At 53.3% G+C, this 20,414-nt stretch overlaps 2 protein-coding genes across 3 annotated transcripts; one reads left to right on the top strand and one right to left on the bottom strand.

Moving 5' to 3' along the window:
• Window positions 1-11,039: 11,039 nt before the first annotated feature.
• On the top strand, window positions 11,040-11,941 carry LOC123079588 (non-specific lipid-transfer protein 2). The gene is made up of 2 exons (XM_044502380.1): window positions 11,040-11,493; window positions 11,610-11,941. The coding sequence occupies exons 1-2, from the start codon at window positions 11,138-11,140 to the stop codon at window positions 11,617-11,619; spliced, it is 366 nt and encodes a 121-aa protein (XP_044358315.1). The 5' UTR covers window positions 11,040-11,137; the 3' UTR covers window positions 11,620-11,941.
• A 5,162-nt stretch (window positions 11,942-17,103) lies between these two features.
• Window positions 17,104-19,411, bottom strand: LOC123079586 (40S ribosomal protein S2-3). Of its 2 annotated transcripts, XM_044502378.1 has the most exons (3): window positions 18,648-19,392; window positions 17,277-17,441; window positions 17,104-17,188 (listed from the first exon to the last, which is right to left on the bottom strand). In XM_044502378.1, the coding sequence occupies exons 1-2, from the start codon at window positions 19,320-19,322 to the stop codon at window positions 17,280-17,282; spliced, it is 837 nt and encodes a 278-aa protein (XP_044358313.1). In that variant the 5' UTR covers window positions 19,323-19,392; the 3' UTR covers window positions 17,104-17,188; window positions 17,277-17,279. The 2 variants fall into 2 exon arrangements, with proteins under 2 accessions (XP_044358313.1, XP_044358314.1); XM_044502379.1 differs by having other exon boundaries at window positions 17,104-17,441; window positions 18,648-19,411.
• Window positions 19,412-20,414: the final 1,003 nt, after the last annotated feature.

Genomic DNA, 20,414 nt, shown 5'->3' with positions numbered 1-20,414 from the left:
TGGACCGAAGAACCGCTGACTTGACGGAAAGCCGGAGTAAGCACTCTATCTTCTTTTCTCCGCGGGGGCGCGTCAGCGCACCCGCGGGCTGTAGTCCCCGAGATGCGAGTCGACTGCTGTGCAGTCGGGTCGGATCTTCCGGTAATTGTTTTTCTTTGATTTTTGATATCTTTTCTCTCTTGTCTTTGTAGAAGCCAACGCCGCCTTGCAGCAGCAGCTGGGCAAAGCCAACACCGTGCTGCGTGCTAAGGAAATTGAGTGCGACAAGGCGGTCCAGGAGTGCGACCGCCTAAAAAAGGAGCTGAAGGACCAGGCAGAACTTCACAAGACGGCCCTAAAGGAGGCGGAAGCCAATGAGGCCAAGCTCCTGGCTGAGTTTGAGACCGAACGCTCGGGTTAGGCTGAAATAGAGGCGGCGCTGACTGCCGGCTATGGCAAGATTGAAGACATAGTCGATGGTGAGCCTTCTCTCCTTTTCTCAGCTGTCGGCTGTTAAGTGAGTCAGCTTCTAGTTCCTGACTTGATTGCTTTTCCTATGCAGACTTCTTCCCTGGCAACTCCGCCATCGCCAACCAGGCCATTGAGGCTCACCGCGAGGAACGAAGGGTGGGAGGCACGTAGATTGTCGCTGATGCCCCTCGTACCCTTGGTGAGCAGCTCCTTAGCATTCAGGCTCATCTCCAGCCTGCCCACTGGATGCTCCGACGGCTGCAGCGTGCTGGGGCTCAGGCGATCTCCGCCCTCTGGCCAGACAGACAAGCCCCATGCACCCCCAGTCGGACTGCCGATTGGTTGGAAGTAGCTGTCGGCCATCTTGAGGCGCGGAGGGGCTCCGCGGCGTGAGCGGGAGCGAACCGGGCCTTGGAGTTCGCCAAGGCGTGGTATCCTGGGTTGGATCTAGCCCAGTTGACCACATTTCGGCAAGAAGCCGGTGCTGAGTTGGTGGCGGTGGAGCGTGACCTTTGAATTCGCGCGTCGGCGATCGCCGAGTACACGAACACCGGTATCTTCATCCCTGAGCTGAACGAGAACGGCGTCGAGGCGCCGCCGGAGTGGTTCGGACTGAACCCGGATGATGGTGAAAACTCGGCAGAGGTCATCGATTCCAGCGACGAAGGGGAAGGCGAGGAAGACGAGGATGATGAAGATGGCACGCCAGAGGTCGGAGCGGACGGCCAGCCTTAGCTCGACCGCGCCTTCACCAACCTGCCGGACTCGCCTGCTGCTCCTTTGGTCTAGGCCGCCAACTTATCGTAGCTTTTCCTGTTAGTAGTCTTCTCAACAAACTTTTGTTAAATTTGCACAGTTCCACCCGCGGGGTGTATTCAAACTATGTTGAATGCTGGCCCAGGGCCTTTTGGTCTGTAAATTATTTCCTGCACAAGTAGTGCTTTTGCCGAGTTCCGACTTTCCTTGCTTTTTGTTCCTTGGCTTTTTCCTTTGCCGCCCTCCCTTGGTTGCCTACTTGCCAGCCGGACAGCTGCTCTGCGGACTGCGGCCTGGACAGGTACTTCACCATTTTGGGAGGACAAGTACTTTGGCCAATTGGATTGTTGCAAGCTAAGTGGGAAGTCGGTCGGCCGGCTGCTCGGCAGCCGGTCGGTGAGGCGAGGGGCCGGCTTGTCCTATGTCAATTTTTTGGTCCTTAGCCATTTTTCATGTGAGCACCCGTTTCTCGCCTCTAACTCTTGCCAAGCGAACAGTCGCTCTATGAGCTACGGCTTGTGGCAAGAGGGGGCTTGGGTGCCGGCACATTACTTGCCCGACTGCAGGAAATACTGACATAGTACAAGGCGGCAAGCCCCCGGGCCGACTGGTCGAACCCGGTTTCAGGCGGAAGAAAGAAATAACACATTCATAGGCATAATACTTATCATAAAAAGGGGCAGCCCCCGAGTGCTCCTCGAGGGACCCAAAGTCTTTGTACTTAATACAAAAGGTAGCATGGTACATACTGCATTAACTCTAAAATCTTCTAAGGAGATTTGCATTCCATGGGCGCTCTGTTTGTTTGCCGGGGTCGTCTCTTTTACGCGCCCTTGGCTTCTGGGTATCGATAAGGTAGTAGGAGTCGTTGCCCAAGGCTTTGTTGATGATGAAAGGGCCTTCCCAAGGGGCCGAGAGCTTGTGCTGGCCGGCTGTTCGCTGGATCAGCCGGAGCACAAGGTCTCCCTCTTGGAAGGATCTTGGCTTGACCTTCCGGCTGTGGTAGCGGCATAGACTCTGCTGGTAGATGGCGGACCGACTGAGCGCTAACAGTCGGCCCTCTTTCAGCAGATCGACGCCGTCTTCTCGTGCTTCCTTTGCCTCTGCCTCCGTGTACATGGTGACGCGAGGTGAATCGAACTCGATGTTAGTTGGGATGACAGCCTCGGCACCACATACAAGGAAGAAGGGTGTGAAGCCGGTTGACTTGTTCGAAGTGGTGCGCAGACTCCAGAGGATGGCCGGCAGCTCGCCGAGCCAGCAGCCGGCCGAACGCTCCAGAGGCTCGACCAGTCGGAGCTTGATTCCGAAGAAAATGAGGCCGTTTGCTCGCTCAACCTGGTTGTTTGACTGTGGGTGGGCAATGGACGCTAAGTCCAGTCGGATGCCCTGCGTCGCACAGAAACGGGCCAAGGCGCCTTTGGCAAAATTTGTGCCATTGTCGGTGATGATGCTATGAGGTACGCCGTACCGAGTGGTGATGTCTGCGATGAAAGTCACAGCAGTCGGACCGTTCAGCTTCTTGATTGGCTTTGCTTCTATCCACTTGGTGAATTTGTCCACGGCGACGAGCAGATGAGTCACGCCGCCGTGTGCTGTCTTGAACGGTCCCACCATGTCCAGTCCCCAGACGGCAAAAGGCCAGGCAAGGGGAATGGTCTTGAGTGCAGAAGTCGGCAGATGTTGCTTGGAACTCAACTTTTGGCATCCTTTGCATTTCTTGACCAAGTCTTTGGCGTCTTCTAGAGCAGTCGGCCAGAAGAAACCATGGCGAAAGGCTTTGGCCACAAGTGATCTTGAGGCCGCGTGGTGGCCACACTCGCCTTGGTGGATATCCTTGAGGATCGCTTGGCCCTTCTCCGGCTCTACGCAGCGCTGGTACACACCAGTGACACTGCGCATCACAAGTTCCCTGTTGACGATGGTGTATGCTGCTGCCCGACGTTGCACCTGTCGGGCCAAAATCTCGTCGGTTGGCAGCTCTTTGTTCACCGGAAACTTGAGGATGGGCTCTGCCCATGATGGTGCTTGAATTTCTTCTACCGCCACTATGGCCACTTGTACGAGGGCGGTTGCGTTGGGAGGTGGCGGGTTGGAGTCGGCCGCCGCCTGCTGTGTTGTTGAAGTCCCCGAGCCGACTGCTGCAGTCCCCGGGCCGGGATCTGAAGTCCCGGGGCCGGGTGCGACTGCTGCAGTCCCTGAGCCGGCTGCTGCAGCCTTTGAGTCGGATCCGACTATTTCAGGAGCAGCCGGCACGAAGATAGAGTTTGATTCTGGAGAAGGCTTGATCGACGGCTTGCGGAGGCACTGGAGGGAGACGCCGGCTGGTATGGCTTGCCGGGTGGAGCCGATCCGTGCCAAGGTGTCGGCTGGCTCGTTGTTGTTTCGTGGCACGTGAAGGAACTCGCACCCTTCAAAATATCCGTTGAGTTGCTGAACGAGGAAGCTGTAGCTTGCCATGTTTGCAACCTTGGCGTCCCAGTCGCCAGACTACTGCTGGACCACCAAGTCGGAGTCACCGTAGCACAGAATCCGGCGAATGCCGAGCTCTTTGGCAAGCCGGAATTCGTGTACGAGTGCCTCGTACTCGGCCACATTGTTGGAGGCGGCAAAATGGATTTGCAGTGTGTATCTGAGCTTGTCGCCTTTGGGACAGGTGAGGACGATGCCGGCTCCCAAACCGGTGCGCATCTTCGAACCATCAAAGTGCATCCGCCAATGGGTGGAGTCCGGCGCTGGCGGCAGGTACTGGGTCTCGGCCCAGTCAACGAGGAAGTCGGCCAGTGCTTGGGACTTGATTGTGGTGCGAGGCTGGTAGAAGAAGGTGTAAGGGGCCAAGTCGATGGCCCATTTGGCCACTCGACCCGAAGCATTTGGGCTGCCTATGATCTCAGCAAGCGGGGCAGTGCAAACAACCGTGATGGGGTGCTCTTGAAAATAGGGCTTTAACTTCTTGGCGGTAAATTGCACGCCGTAGCACATCTTCTGGTAGTGGGGTAGTTTTGCTTGGAAGCCGACAGCACTTCACTTAAATAATACACCCACCTTGTCGTCTTCCTTGTGCTCTACCGCGATGACTGTGCTGACCACCCGGCTGGTGGCGGCGATGTAGAGGAGCATGGGCTCCTTGGCAGCCAACGCGGCCAGGACAGGCGGCGTGGTCAACATCTTCTTGAGCTGGAGAAAAGCCTCATCCGCCTTGTCATTCCACTCGAAGTGAGTGGTGTTCTTCAGGAGCTGGTACAGGGGAAGGGCCTTCTCGCCTAGCCGACTGATGAAGCGGTTGATGGATGCCAAGCAGCCGGTGAACTTCTGGATGTCTCTCAGTCGGGTAGGTTTCTCCATACTCTCGAGGGCCTTGATCTTCATAGGGTTGCACTCGATGCCGCGTTCAGAGACCAGGAAGCTGAGGAGCTGGCTGGCTGGTACTCCGAACACGCACTTCTCTGGGTTGAGCTTGATCTGAAATCAGCGCAAATTTTCAAAAGTTTCTTTGAGATCTTCTAGGAGGGTCCCGCGCTTCTCCGTCTTCACCACAACATCGTCCACATAGACGTGGGCGTTTCTGCCGACCTACTTGAGGAGGCACTTCTGCATGCATCGCTAAAATGTGGCGCCGGCATTCCTCAAGACGAACGTCATCGTCAGGTAGCAGAAGGCTCCAGATGGTGTGATGAAAGAGGTCTTCACCCTATCAGCTGGGTTCAACTTGATCTGGTGGTACCCTGAATATGCATCCAAAAAACTCAACAGCTCGCATCTGGCTATGGAGTCGATCACTTGGTCAATCCTTGGCAAGGCAAATGGATCTTTGGGGCAAGCTTTGTTGAGGCTAGTATAATCAATACACATGCGCCACTTGTTGTTCTTCTTCAGTACAAGGACTGGGTTGGCCAGCCAATCCGGATAGAACACTTCCATAATGAAGTCGGCTGCTAAGAGCCGGGCTATCTCTTCACCAACAATTCTTCTCTTCTCCTCCGACAGGCGGCGGAGGGGCTGCTTGACCGGTTTGGCGTCAGGTCGGACGTGTAGCTTGTGCTCGGCGAGATTCGTCGGAACACTCGGCATGTCTTTCGGAGACCATGCAAAGATGTCCCGATTCTCACGGAGGAAATCGACGAGCTCGCTTTCCTATTTGCTGTCAAGGTTTGCACCTATGACAGCGTACCTCTCTGGGTGCTCGGGGTCCAACGGTATCTTCTTTGTCTCCTTGGTCGGCTTGAAGGAACCTTCAGCTTCCGACTCCTTGGGATTGGGGGACATGTTCGGCTGCTTGCCGGCCATGGCCACAACTCGATCAAGGAGCCGCTTCTCAGCAGCGATCACAAGGGACTCAGCCAGCCGACTGCCGCACAGGCGGACGACTTCTGGTAATCTCCGGAGATGGTAATAACCCCTTTGGCGCTTGGCATCTTCATCTTGAGGTAAGCATAGTGCGGCACCGCCATGAATTTGGCTAAGGCAGGTCAGCCAAGCAGTGCGTGGTAAGGGCTCTCAAGGTCAACCACTTCAAACCAGATGGGCTCTCGATGGAAATGATCTTTGTCTCCAAAGAGGACATCTATCTTGATCTTGCCGATTGGTGAGTGAGAAAGGCCAGGAACTATGCCATGGAAAACAGTCCGGCTGGGCAGGAGATGCTTCAGCTTGATGTTTAATTTCTCCATGGTGTCGCGGTACAATATGTTGATGCTACTACCACCATCTATCAGGACTCGGGAGAAGCGAGCGGCTCGCCTCTCTGTAGCAAAGGTGGCTTCCAACACCAGAGCGTAGGATCCCGGAGAAGGCATTACCTCCGAGTGATCAGCTCGGCTCCAACTGATCGGCTTCTCTGACCAATGCATGAACTCTGGGGCTTCAGCATTCACTTCTCGAGACTGTTGGCATCAGCTGCGCCTGTCGTCAGCCACACTGCTGAAGACGACGTAGGCTCCTTGCTCTTCTGGGTACTCATCTTGAATAGCGGCGACTGGCCGGGCCGCCTGCTGCGGGGGAGGAGGCGGCGGCGGCGGGCCGGCTGGTGGAGGAGGCAGCAATCCTTCGCCCTTTGCGATTCGAGTGAGCCAGTGACACTTCCGAGTGGTCTGGTTGGACGGCTTCGCGCCGCTGTGAAACTTGCAGGGTGCATCAAGGGTTTGCTCATAGGAGAAGGCGGGCAACCAATTTGGCTTGCCGCCCTTCTGACGCTTGGGAGCAGGCTGCTCTTCCGGCTGCTGGTCTTCGACTGTCGCCACCTGCCGGCTGGTGGAAGCCGGCTGTGGCGCCTTACGCTTGTTGTCGCTCTGTTGCTGCCGCCGGCTGGTGTCACCAGCCGGAGTCCGAGGAGCTTGAGGGGCCACTTTGCCGGAAGCATCAACTTGAATCTCCGTCTTCATAGAGGAGTCGGCCGTGGCATACTTGTCGGCTATGATCAGCAGCTCGTCGAGGGTTGTTGGTTCATCGCAGAGGAGTCGGTGCTTGAGCAGGGTGCCTTCTCTGCACCCGGCTGTGAAGTACTCGATAGCCTGCACCTCATGCACGCCTTCGCAAGAGTTTCGTAGCTCGGCCCAATGCGTGAAATAGTCACGAGTCGATTCGTTGGGACCTTGGACGCACAAGGAGAGTTGGCGAGGCTTGGGCGGCCGCTTGTACGTGCTGGTGAAGTTGCGGACAAAGGCTTCATTGAAATCTACCCAGATGTTGATGCTGCAGGGCTTCAGGCTGTTCAGCCATGTCCGGGCGGTGCCCTGGAGCATGAGCGGAACATACTTCACGGTAACGCGCTTGTTGCCATTCGCTATGCTGACGGACATGGAGTAGTCAATCAGCCAGTCCTCTGGCTTCACGGAGCCGGTGTACTTGGGTGTATCTCTTGGGAGCGTGAACCCTTTGGGGAAAGGCTCATCGCGGATGTGGGGGCCGAAACAAGGTGGGCCCAGCGCGTCTTCTTCTTCTAGTGCCAGGGATCGGTTGAGGCGGTCGATCCGGTGGCGGGCATCATTCTCTCCGACTCCTTCTCGGCGGCCAAGGTAGTCGCCGAGTGTCAGGTGGTCAATAAGCGGCGGGGAGGAGGGGGAGGCAGACAGTCGTCCCATCGTTCCACTGCCCTTGGGCGGCCGTCTTGGTCGCGCTCGATGGTGATGCGTGTCCGACTGCGGCTGGCAGCCGGCTCCTTGTCTCTTCTGTCGCGGACGCCACCAGTCGGCGTCCGGGATGTCGCGCCTTGATCTCGGCGGGGAGGCGGGTCGTCGTTCCACCGGTTGGGTGCTTCGGTGCGGCGGCCGGCTTCTTGCTGCTCGGCAGCCGCGTCAATGAGCCGCTGGACGTGCTCCGTCATGTAGCGACGCTCGTCACCCTCGAGCTTTTCCAGCTCGTCTGCTGCCGCCTGGGCAGCTCGTATGTTCTCTGCAGGCGTGGCGTAGACAGGGCGGTCTGCTCCGAAAATGCCGGACTGTGCCGATGCGGCTGGGCCCACCAGGAGCCGGCGTGCCGCCAACAGCGCGGTCCATCTTGCGCTGGTAAGCCTCTGAGAGACGTCTCATGCTGGCCAGCTTCTTGGCGCTCTTGACGAGCTGGACGCGGCGGGCTTCCAGCGTCTCAGCGTCGGCGTCTTCTGCAATGGGTGCAGACAGGTCTCGTAGCGTCTCCTCGAGCGGATCTCGGGCACCGTCACCGGAAGCTCCATCGTGGCTGATGACGAGCACCTCCATGACGGTGCCGCCGCCGCTGTCGGCGCGAGGGAGAGGATCGTCGGCGACCACCACGTTGGTGGGGAACGCGTTGAGGGATGCCGTGTCAGAGTCGACAAGCATGGGGTCGGTGGAGCCAACTGACTCCAAGTCGACGGCCGGCTCGTTGGCGATGTGGAGCTGGTCGAGGAGGCTGACGATGTGGCCCTCGGGGCCATTTGTGCCTGCGTCGGATGTAGGCTTGTCGGAGAGGCGGATCTCGCCAACAAGGTCAGCGAGGCAGCTCGCCGCGCAAGCGACCTCCGCGCCATGCAGCGCGTCGGCGCAGACGCCGTCTGGCGTGCCGGGCTGGCTGCGCTCGGAGGGGAGGAAGAGGGTTCCCATCCAGAATAGATCTCCGGACGACGGTGCACCCTGCCCCACAGTGGGCGCCAAATGTCGGGGTTTTGGTGCGACATATGCCAACGGGTGGCTTATCATGGTGGGGGATAGTAAGACGTCGCCGGTGCCAGGAAGCGGGATGAGGCGTAGACACGTACGCCGGCGAACTTTACCCAGGTTCGGGGCTCTCCTAGGAGATAACGCCCCTAGTCCTGCTCTGCGGGGTCTCCGCATGACCACTATCCCAACAAGTAGCTACAAGTTGCTCCTTGAGCTATTTGCTAGAGGAGGAAGAAGGGCAAGGCTAGCTCTCTCCTCTCTCTATGTATGTGGTTGTGTAGTCTAAGGATCTGAACCCTTTGCATGGGTGCCCTGGGGGGTTTATATGGGCCTACCCCCCAGGGGTACAGTGGTAAACTGGCCGGGTGTAGGCCCAGGCCGTCAGTGTCTCTTGTGGCCGGCTTCTCCGCCGGCTACTGGAGCCCGCCGGCTGTCCTGTACTTGGCCGACAGGCCGCGCCCGCCGCTGGCGGGTCTTGCCGGCTGCTCATCACTGTAGCCGCGCTTCTAATGACGCTTGCTTTGTCGGGGAGGGCGTGGCTACAGTCCCGCCGCCTGGCGGGCGATCACTGTAGCCATTCCCCATCTCTTCTGATTAATGGCGCACAAACTCCCAAGAAGGGGGAGGGCCGCCTGCTGGGCGCCGGCCTCTCCCCCCAGGCCGACTGGTCAGGCCGGCCGCCTTCTAGCTTCTCACTGGCAAGTAGGGCCCGCTGCCTGCGGGCCGTACCGACAGCCCATCGTGGGAGCATGGTCCTTCTGGCTTGGGTGATGTCACGGGCGGAGGGGCTACAGTGCCGCGCCGTGTAGGAGATCTCCGGCATGTACGGCGCACTGTAACCACGACTTGCCCTGGATTTTGGGGTGGTAGGCTTCACTGTAGCCACGCCCCGTCTCGTCATGCTTAAGTGGGTGCAGACATTGAGGGCGCCTGGGGCCGCCTGCTAGGAGGCGGCCCGCTTCGTGGTCGTCTTCTGGCAGCCGGCCGATTGGACCAGCCGGCCACAAGAAGGCGGCGACCAAGCTTTGAGACTCTGAGGGGCGCAGTCTGCCCCGATGTCTTGAAATGCCATGGGGGGCAGATGAGGCTACCCATGGCCAATAACTCCAACACCAGCTGTACCCCGCATCCGAGTCCTTTAGGAAGTCGAGATACATCCATAGGGCAGTGTCCCCAGAGAAGTCTGGAAACACTACCTCCATGAGAAGATACCACAGGTAGGCCCTGGCGTACTGCTCCACCACCCGGGGTTCGGCACCTTCCGGGCACTTGCTCCGGTACTTGAGGAGCAAGGGCATCGGTACGCCGGAAGTCCGGTTATTCTTAGCGGGAGGGAGTCGCCGATGAGGGCGATAACCCTATCGTGCCAGTTCTTCCTCTCCACTCGTCCTGTGAGAGCACGACCCTCGAGCGGTAGGGTCGTAATCATCCCCCAATCCTAGAGGGTCACGGTCATCTCCCCACATAGAAAATGGAAGCTGTGCGTCTCTGGCCGCCACCGGTCGATCAAAGCCATGAGAGCCGAGTGGACGAGTGTCGGCGGTTTACGCTTGAACTACAGGATGAAACCCAATAGTCGGGCTCTCGTGTAGAACGGTGCGTACCACTTGTCGTACTCCATCTTAACGGTCGTCTTGTGAGCCCTCATCCGTAGTGGCGGGAGCATCTGTGAAAATCAAGAACTAAAGCATAATTAGCATAAACGTAATATTAGTTAGCAACTTGTTTTCATCAATTCGAAAGATTTGGTTTAAGAATGGTAATTACCACTCCATTCTCAATGAAACGGATACGGTGACCCTTGTCGAACTTAGTGTCAAGCATGCTGTACTTAATGCCGATGTCGTCCGCAAGAGGTGGGCTCCTATAAAAATTGCATAAGGATATTAAAAAAATTTAACATGAACTAGGGTTCATCATGAACTAGGAAACATATAGATGCATCACAAAGGTTCATCACATCCCAATTAGGGTCAAGTCATGGTTATTAGGTTAGGGCTTTTCTTGCGTTCCAACCCTCGGCCTCTTTTGCTAGTGCTATCCCATGTCATGTCCACTCGACCGACGGTGTGAACAAGGTTACATTGTACGGGGTGTACGTACGTGCAGGTTGATAATGTTCCTAGCTGCCGGAGATGGTATGGCCTGCATGTGCACAGCGGCGACCCCATACCAGCTGGCTGGACCGACGTCTGCTGTACTCGACCCTTTGCCACTAACCAAACCAGGCCTGAAATGGCTAACCAACTCAGCATCCCTTCGTTCTAAAAGAAAAAGGAAAGAAAAAACTCAGCATCGCTTCAGAACACGAGTCCTGTGCATGGCTACGGAGTATACACTGTCCATGCCTACAGACATGACCCGTTCATTTTACTCGTTATATAAGCAGCTGCTTAAACCTTACCCAGAAATATTAATACAAGCTCAAACGTTAGTGCAAATAACAAAGTCCAGCACCAATCCAGCTTCAGAACGAGCATAAAAATAAAAATAAAAACGTCATGTAGAAACCAAGAATCTCACCGCGACACCCCTCCTACACTCGAGTCCAAAGAGGCAGAGACTAACCGGTAACCACACGACCATCTACCAGCCGCGCTCTTAACTCCCCTCCTAAATGCACCCTCAACCCACAACCACCCCAGCAGAAGTAAAGCTATCCTACTACCTTCGGTCTCTCCCCTCCCCTGTATATAAACCCTGCTAGAGCCCTCACTATCTCCACACACACTCACTCAAGCCAGCGCCACTCGCACCACAGTCATCCACTCACAAGCTAAGCTAGCGGCGCAGTAGCTCACTTCAGTCCAGTCGGCATGGCGGCTCCGAGGGGCGCGGCAGTGGTGCTGGCGATGGTGCTCGCGGCCATGGTGGTGGCGCCGCCGGCGACGGTGCACGCGGCCATATCCTGCTCCACGGTGTACAGCACGCTGATGCCGTGCCTGCAGTACGTGCAGCAGGGCGGTTCGCCGGCCCGGGGCTGCTGCACCGGCATCCAGAACCTGCTGGCGGAGGCCAACAACAGCCCCGACCGCCGCACCATCTGCGGCTGCCTCAAGAACGTCGCCAACGGCGCCTCCGGCGGGCCCTACATCACCCGCGCCGCCGCGCTCCCCTCCAAGTGCAACGTCGCCCTCCCCTACAAGATCAGCCCCAGCGTCGACTGCAACTCGTACGTCTCCACAAAGTCCATACATACATACTACTGTACTCTACATGTTTCCATCTCTCCTTGGATAAATCTTGCAGTTTTGACATGCACGGGCTCTCTTCTTCGCTTGCGTGCAGGATCCACTGAACGAACTGAAGCGCCTTGGCCCGTGTGTCGACGTACGTCTGCCGTGCGAGGAGTCCCATGTCCGGAGAATAAATTGCTGCTACTAGTACTGAAGCTTAGCTAGGCCTTGGCGGCCAGATCCGTGTCGTTCTACCTAGTCGTCGTGTGTGGTTTTAGGGTCGATGGATCTGTGTGCATGCAGTCCATGGTGTTCTGGCCTGGGTGTCGGTAGGCTCCGCAAGCAGAGCAGAGTGGTGAACTGATATTGTGTGCGTCGTACTATGCGCGTGCCTATGTAATGTGCGTGCTTTATCTATAAACTATCCCTCGTTAAGTATCTAAATGGCCTTGGAGTTTTTCGTCTTGATTTTCTATGTACCTGAACTCCTGAAGTGAACACTAGTGAACATTGGCCGGCTGGCCAGAGTCCAGTACATGATAAAAGCAGTGAAAACAAATTGTATGAGGGTGGGACTAATTGGAAACACCATCGATCAAATGTTAGCAATATAATTATAAGTGGTATAATGTTGTACTTTCAATTCGATGTAATCAAAAGCAAATTGAAATCTGATAGTATATAGATGCTAGGTTTTTTTAAGGAGAATATATTAATATCGCGAAGATACCAATTACACCCGGCCTCTGCATGCAGTCTTCTATAAAGACATTACGGATGCACACTGCACAAGAACAAATAGAAGAAAAGATCCCGCTAGACTGATCAATTCCTTGTAATCGTGGCACGAACCACCACAAGACAATGTCTTCAACAAGCGTCGGTTTTAAAATCCGCGCTCTCAAAACAATGTCTTTAATAAGGCCATTACCAGGCACAACCAATTAAGGCCAGACTTTAGATTTTCACCCTTAAAGCTAAGACTATGTACTCCCCCTGTGGCGCCGCCCCTACTGCCGATGCCGCTGCTACGAGTCACTAACCACCAAGCAAAGTCCTCATCGCCTCGAAGACTCGATCCGTCATTACTAGGCCTTAGACCTTCGCCACCATGATGTTCTCCGACATTGTCTTCATCATAGAAATCGAAATACCGACATGTCCCATAATGTCAACAGTCAACGAAGCTTCGCGTCACGCCCTTCTGAAGCCACATAGGCTGAAATAGGGACGCACACGACCGAATCTCGTCCGATCCAGCAATCTACAGGTGCCAGACACCCAATGGAGATCTTCGGCGGAGCCTAGGTTTAGCAGTTGTGTGTCATAAGTTGTGCCGTGGGAAAGTTTAGGTTCAATTGAAAGATCATCTTTAATACACCAAACAATTGCTCTTGTGAGCCACTAAGAGCATCTCTAACAGACCCCGTATAACGCGCGAACCCGCATAATTCCTGCGAGTATACGGGTTCGGCCCAATTTTCTGGCCAGAACAGAGCCTGTATACTCGTCCGCCCGTAAAAATTTTATCGCGGCCCGCAAACCTTACCCCCGAAGCCGTATAACTACGGGTTTGCGGGGCAGATACGGGTCGAAACCCTATCCCCCCGCCGCCGCGTTTCCCCGCGATTCCCCACTCCCTCCGTCGCATTTCTCGTCGCCGGTGATCCCAGTTCCGCCTCCAGCCGCCATGTGGGGCCGTATGTGGAGCTCCGGCCGCAGCTCCGGCGGGGGCGACGACCCCGAGCGCCAGGGGTGTGTCCACACGGACGGCGCGAGGAAGCGCGCGGCCAAGAAGTACACCAACAAAAGGCCTCCAGCCGCCGGCGTCGCTCCTCCGTCGGAGACGGAGAAGTACGACCACAGGCACGCCCTCCCCGGTCGTGGGCTCTTCCTTTGCTGCGGGCTCTTCCTCTGCCGCGTGGCTCACCTCAGGCGCAGGGGGCCCTTCCGGCGCGGCGCTTCTCCCCGTGAAAAGGGAGCCGACGGAGCTCGTCGCCGTCAAGCAGGAGCCGGAGGAGGGCGAGCTCGTCGCCGTCAATCGGGAGCCGGAGGAGATCCCGCGCCGAGGCATCATCGGTCCCGAAGTTTACGTCGGCGACGATGTCGAGGCGGTCGCGGCCGCGATTGCCGCACGAAGCTTGCGAGAGGAGGAGGAGTGCCGCCGCCGCGACGAGGAGATCGAAGAGCTCCTTTTCAAGCAGGCGGTCGCGGCCAACCTCGCCGCGAAGGACAAGGACAATGAGTGGTGGCGCGTCCGCGAGGAGCAGAAGAAGAAGTACATCGACCTCGTCAGCTCCGACGAGGAGGACTGGCCGACGACTGAGCTCCTCCACCGCGTCGGCCTCGCCGCCGCGAGCTCGTCCATTTTGGTAGCCGCCGCGAGCCCGCAGATCCCCCCCCCCCCCCCCCTAGTAGTAAAATGTAGCATATATGTGGTGTGTATGATCTATGTAGTATGTTGTGATAAACTATGAATGATCAATGTGGTTGCAATTTCTTCCGCGAAAGCTTTTTTTTTAGTTATATAGTTTCATATACAGGGTCTATTCTGCAGCGCACGATTTCGCCCCGCAAAACATATCTTCCTCGAACTGTAAACGCGTTACGTGGGTCGGCATTATACGGGTCTCCTAGACTTGCTCTAACATTCCCCTCTTAAGAATTTTTTTCAAGAAACATCTTGAGAATTCTCTACAGAAATATCACACTTGGCATTGTCATAATCTGCAGCCACCGGCTCATTCTTTGAATTAAATTCCCGTTGGACATACCATAACATTGTTGTAGACGATCTCTGTTACTTATAGTCATGACATAATTGTGCGCACTATACCTGAATGTTATTTTTTGGAGCATGTTTTGCAGAAATGTTAGCGACAGAGGTTAGGCCAACTCTAACGCACGACACCATCTAGTCCGGGTGTGTCCGTTTTGGCCCAAATGGACACATGTCATGCCCCAACGCGCTAACTCATCCCTATTTTTTGTCTATTCCCCGTTTCCATTTCCAACGCAAAATTGTGCCCGGTATGCGTCTAGACGGACGGCGAACGGACACCCACGCGCCCGCTAAGCGTCCACCTCGGGCCGGAATGGCAGCCACCCACCGAGCTCCCACCGCCCGCATTTACGGCACATGCGCGGGGGGCCGCCTATCAGCCTCCCAGCCGCGGGTTCGGCGTCCTTTTTAATGTGGAAGTCGTGGACCGGTCAATCCACACTAACACTCACGGCGATGCGTGCCTCCTCGAAGCCCGACACGCCCAAACCCTAGTTCTAGCTGCCTCCTCTCCTCCACCTAGCCGTCGGCAAATGGGCTGGCATTGGATGCCCGGCCGCAAGGGGAAGCATAACCACGAGGCCGGGACATCCTCCGGCGGCCGCAACCGCTCCTCCTCCACCCCCACCTCCAGTGTTCCACATCTAGTTTTTCTATGTCTTTTAATTTTAAATTTAGTTAAGAAATGTGTTGGATCTGGACTTTTGTGGACGTTAATGTTTATATCAATGTTTTTAAATTATTTACAATGTCTAATTGAGTTTGTTTTGGGGTCAAATTTCTAAGTCCAAAAAGCGGACAGTTTGGGATGCGGCAAGCCGGTTGGGCGCACCGACGGCCGCACGACCACGACCGAACGCGCGTGCCTGTTTTGCCGACCCAAACGGACAAAATCCGAACAAAACGGACGTCCATTTGGGGTTGACGGTTGGAGTTGGCCTTACTGAAAGACATCCTAATATAGAGGAATGCATGATAAAGGTTCCAAAAGCACACGGCGTACAGGAAACTGGTTCACCACGTTCAAGATGCTACTCATGCTCATAAACAGCACACTCTCCTCTTGCATTGAAATGCAGACCTGCCAGGTTGACCAATTTACTGGACAAGAATGAAGTGCTAGATCTGTACATTGATGGGGAGCAAGAAGCAAACATATCAAATGAGAAGCATAAGCAGAAATTCCCCATCAGAACTGCAGCTCCTCATTTGGGATGTGGAAGGCCACCTTGACCTCATTCTACAGCTCCATCTTCACCAAAATCTTGCAAAGAAATACTCCCCATCCCGAATTCATATATGAGAACTACTCAAACATAGACAAGACTTTGCAAGATTTGGAGGATGGAACTTTACCCCTAACCTGCCACCATCAACTTGCTCAGGAAGAGGCAATGGGCACCTCAAGGTGGGATATATGTGTGATTCAGATGGAAATGACACAAGTCTATTTGAAGGATCTTCTGGTAATTTTTCTCACTCAGAGGAGTGCAAATCACATAGCATGACTAGAGTGAAAGATATCTATGAGGACTCACGAGATCTACAACCTCACTGCTTCTATGGATTTTCAGTGAATCCATCCTCTTTTAGGGGCAACCTCAAGATGCTCTGCTGCCGATACTTATCATCATGATGGGTCTTGTGGTTTTCATGACAAGAACTTGGAACTAGACACTGATGATAAGTTGCTTAGAAGGACTAAAGAATTGGACGCATGCTTTATGGTTCCTTATGAAGAAATGAGCGAGCTTAACATGCTCAGGGATAAGAGATTGAACTCAACTGACATTACGCAGCTGTTTCTCAGCTTGATTAAGGCACGTCTTCACAGATTAAGGCACGTCTGGTTTGCAGCCAAAGAACAATATAAGCGATCCAAGGTAGAATTAGACTCTACAACTAGAAGGCTGGAGAACGAGAAGACTGATGTGCAAACTACTACCTTGGAATGGGAGCTTGACAGAAGGTCAAATTATTGGTCAGCCAGGCAAGATTTCAAGCCGAAGAACAGAGACTACGGGATAGAGTAATGGAGCTAGCAGAGCAAAATGTGTCATCTCAGAGAGAAGTTAATTTGCTTGAAACAAATCCAGTTGAGGCTTCTAACAGGATTACAAGTTTGGAACTGCAAAACAAAAAACTGAATGATGAGCTGGAGAAAGTGAGTACACAAGTCTTTACAGATCCTCAGTAGAGTTGCATGAGTGGTATTATATTTTTATCCCAATGTGCTAAAAGAGATGAGAATAAATTTCTAGTGGCAAAGCACATTTCAGTTACCTCTGCTAATGGTATGTACACGATTGTGCTAGTGCAGAGTGACATCAGTAAAAAATCAGTATTTAGACACAGCAGTTTCATGAAATGTGTGCAAAAGTAGGAGTAGATCCATTGGCATCCAACAAAGGAAGGAATCGGTGACTTCTACTATGAATTGTGTTGGTATACTTTAGCTTCCTGCTTTGATATTCTTTGGATCTTGTAAATTTCTCTTATACCTTTTTATGCTCAGGTTAACATCAATCTCTATCATGGCATTTGCTGTGTTGGGCAAATCAAATTATATTGTCAACAAAAACTGAATAATAACGAACGCACCAGCCTGAACTAAACAAAACAAGTCGAAGAGGATGAAAGATATCTTCATCAGCATAGAAAAGGCAGTGACTGGTGAAATCACAGCAGCCAAACTACACCATCGTTATCAGGTCCATAACGTGGAGTAAATTAAGCAACAAAACAAACCATGAGGCAGAGGACAACATCAACAACACAAAGCAGCATAGATAGAAGCCAAACATCTATAGATAAAAAAGACTGATTGCCATAATTATGTAGCTTCCATTGACGATAAAAGAGAGTAGCATAGTTCCACAAACCAACACTTGACGGCAAAAAGAGACATCCTGAAACAGCACGATTCAAAGTATTAATAACTAAATAAAGCAAAGTGCATTAGACAGCTCTCAGCTTGTAAAAACCCTTTACACCGACATCCTAAGCTTCGATCTTCTCGGCTGGTGCATCAAGCATCAGGGCCTTGGTCGGCTTCACCAAAATGTCGGTGAACTCCTGGTATGGCGCCTTGGTGAAGGTCGTCTCCCTCCAGAAGTCAGGGGTGAGGAATCCATAGGTCTTCATCAGGCAGTCGAAGGTTGCCTGGAAACAAAGGAGTTATCAGCTCATGTTGGCAACTAGCCAACGCAAACAAGAATACATTCAACCTGGCTGACAGGAGTTAAGATCATCATCTGTACAGATGAAAAGAACCGACTGGTGTGAAATAAAACAGATCATGGCACCCATTGTATAAACAGAGAAGAGATTAGATGCTCAACCAGAAATGTCTAAAATGGTTGTAATACCAGTATCACCCTGTTAGGGTAGATCCTCAACCAGAAATGTCTAAATGGTTGTAATACATGAACACAAAATGTATTAGAACACATGCCAGGATTCAGCAACTCGAAAATGCATTACATGAACACTAGGAAACATGAAAAGCATATATACAAATGAGCTGAACTGTTTAAGAAAGTTGCAATACATTTTCAATCAATCAATTGAAGAACAAGCAGAGTATAAAGCAGATAGACACACAAAACATAGAGAACCTTAGGCTACAGTAGCACTACAATTTCCAGAAGAATTGCTTCTAGACTAATCAATTGACATAGACGAAACTGCATCAAGTGTAAATCAGCAAAGCCCCTTCCAGCAGTACGCAAGCTTATATCTAAAAAGTATAATAGTTCACAAGATGCACAAAGCAATCACTTCCAAACAGAATTATCTTCATCACCATGTTATGCAATGACTTCATGTTATTGGAAAAATTGGTATTTGTTGTTTCGGCCATCATGTTGTTAATCGAGAAAAGGCAAAGACATATGTATATTGTTTGTTAATGGCGAAGGCAATTTCTGAAAGTATTGGTAGGAACAGGCAAATGCAGCAACAATATGCAATTAACTGCATTTATCATCATGTAATTCTCTCAATTAACTGCATTTATCATCATGTAATTCTCTGTGTCGTCATTTCATCAGCGTCAGCGGAAACACACAGCCTTTGAGGTAGACGAAGAGCTCAACTCAAGAATTGCAGAGAATGAAGTACTTCGGCGGGTAAATTTTGAGAAATTTATATTCTGTCTAAAGAAGAAGGTATGTTGCTGTTATCATAGCATTATACTATGGATAGCATATTTATGCAGGCGTCTCCATCTTTTTATCTGCAGCTTCAGCATACTTAAACTGAACATTCTACACTATGCACACATAATGCAAGCAATTATGTAGTGAAAGTAAAGTACCAATGATGGGAGCGTCGCAGAATATGGAAAAAGGCAGGGGAAGTTTATACCTTGACGAAGTTGCCAAGGGTCTTGGTGGATCCACGCGAGGAAGTGAAGACATCATCAATACCAGCGAACTGGAGCACCTTCTTGGGGACGCGCGCGGCGACGATCCCGGAACCCCTCGGGGCGGGCACCATGCGCACGGTGACAGAGCCGCACTTGCCGGTGACCTTGCAGGGCACGGTGTGGGGCAGGCCGATCTTGTTCCCCCAGTAGCCCCTCCTGACGGGCACGATGGAGAGCTTGGCGAGGATGATGGCGCCGCGGATGGCCGTGGCCACCTCCTTGGCGCACTTGACGCCGAGCCCGACGTGGCCGTTGCTGTCGCCGACGACGACGAACGCCTTGAAGCGGGTCCGCTGGCCGGCGCGGGTCTGCTTCTGCACGGGGGTGATCTTCATCACCTCGTCCTTGAGCCCCGGGCAGAGCTGCTCCACGATCTGGTGCTCCTTGATGGGGAGCGAGTGGAGGTAGAGCTCCTCCATCTTGGTGAAGCGGCCCTCCTTGACGAGGCGGCCGAGCTTGGTGACGGGCACCCACTTCTCCTCCTCCTGGCGGGGGCCACGACGACCGCCGCGGCGCCCGCCACGGTCCCCGCGCCCGCCGCGCCCGAAGCCGCGGCCGAACCCGCCGCGCTCGCCTCCGCGGTCGCCACCACGCTCGCCGCCGCGGTCCGCCATGGTTGGGTGGGGGTGGGGGGTTGTGGGCAGGGAGCTCCGATGGGGGAGATCGAGGGCTTGGAGGCTGTGGCGCTGGCGGCGGTGAAGGGTGGAAGAGAGCTGCGCGAGAAGGGGTCGTGCATATTAGAGGGCGTGCGGGTGGTTAGGGTTTCTGGGAAGGATGAGTGGGCTGGGTAGTGGCCCGAATGGGTCCTCGAAATGTCCAACGAAACGGATCGGGCTAAAAATTCTGACCCAGTCCTCTCACTGAACCAAAACAGAGCCCGATTCCTGCTCAACTACGCAACTAACCGGGCCCTCCTGGACCACAAAACACCTGCGCCTAACAAAAAGAGAGCACCCCACCCCTCAAAAAACAAAAAGAGCAAAAACAGGAAACAGCTGCCCTTCAATTTGCATCCCATGCAAGGACCCAAACTCAACTACCCTAACCCGTCCACAGATCTCACGTAACACACCACAGCGCAGCCCCACACCTGGGAGAGGTGAGCGAGAAGAAGAAAGAACATAAACAAGTCAGATATATATGTGAGAGGGGAGAGTACCTGGAGAGATCAGCAGGGAAGAATAGCTGCCAATATTTGGGGGAGGGCAGAGGAAGATCATCCAAGAGATGATCCACAGGTGAGGACCTCTCCAACTCCTTTTGCTCACCATTCTGCTGTACAGACACCTTTTACATCAACTTGTCTGCAGAAAACATCAAAGAATCTAGTAAAAAAAATGGAATCATCAGGTTCTAACAGACTGAAAAAAGTAACACTGAAATTTATCAGGTTCTAACAGACTGAAAAAAGCAACACTGAAATTTATTTAGATCAAGGTAAAAACAGTGAACCAACAGGAAATACAGAGTTAAGAAGCATTGTAAATACACATGAAAATAAGGGTGTACGGTAAGTACACATGAAAAATATGTGTTCCATTACACTGTAATGTAGCTGCAATTTACATTGTCAGAAAACTAGGAAATTAGAGATAAAGCATGGACTATATGATAAATGTGGGATATTGCATTGAGGCAACTGAGGATATACAGTGAGAAAATCAGAGGAATTCCACTGTAAATACCTACAGTACATATATAATGTA

Source organism: Triticum aestivum, chromosome 3D (assembly GCF_018294505.1).
Source record: "Triticum aestivum cultivar Chinese Spring chromosome 3D, IWGSC CS RefSeq v2.1, whole genome shotgun sequence".
Classification (NCBI taxonomy): domain Eukaryota; kingdom Viridiplantae; phylum Streptophyta; class Magnoliopsida; order Poales; family Poaceae; genus Triticum; species Triticum aestivum.
This window is presented reverse-complemented; position numbering and strand designations above follow the sequence as displayed.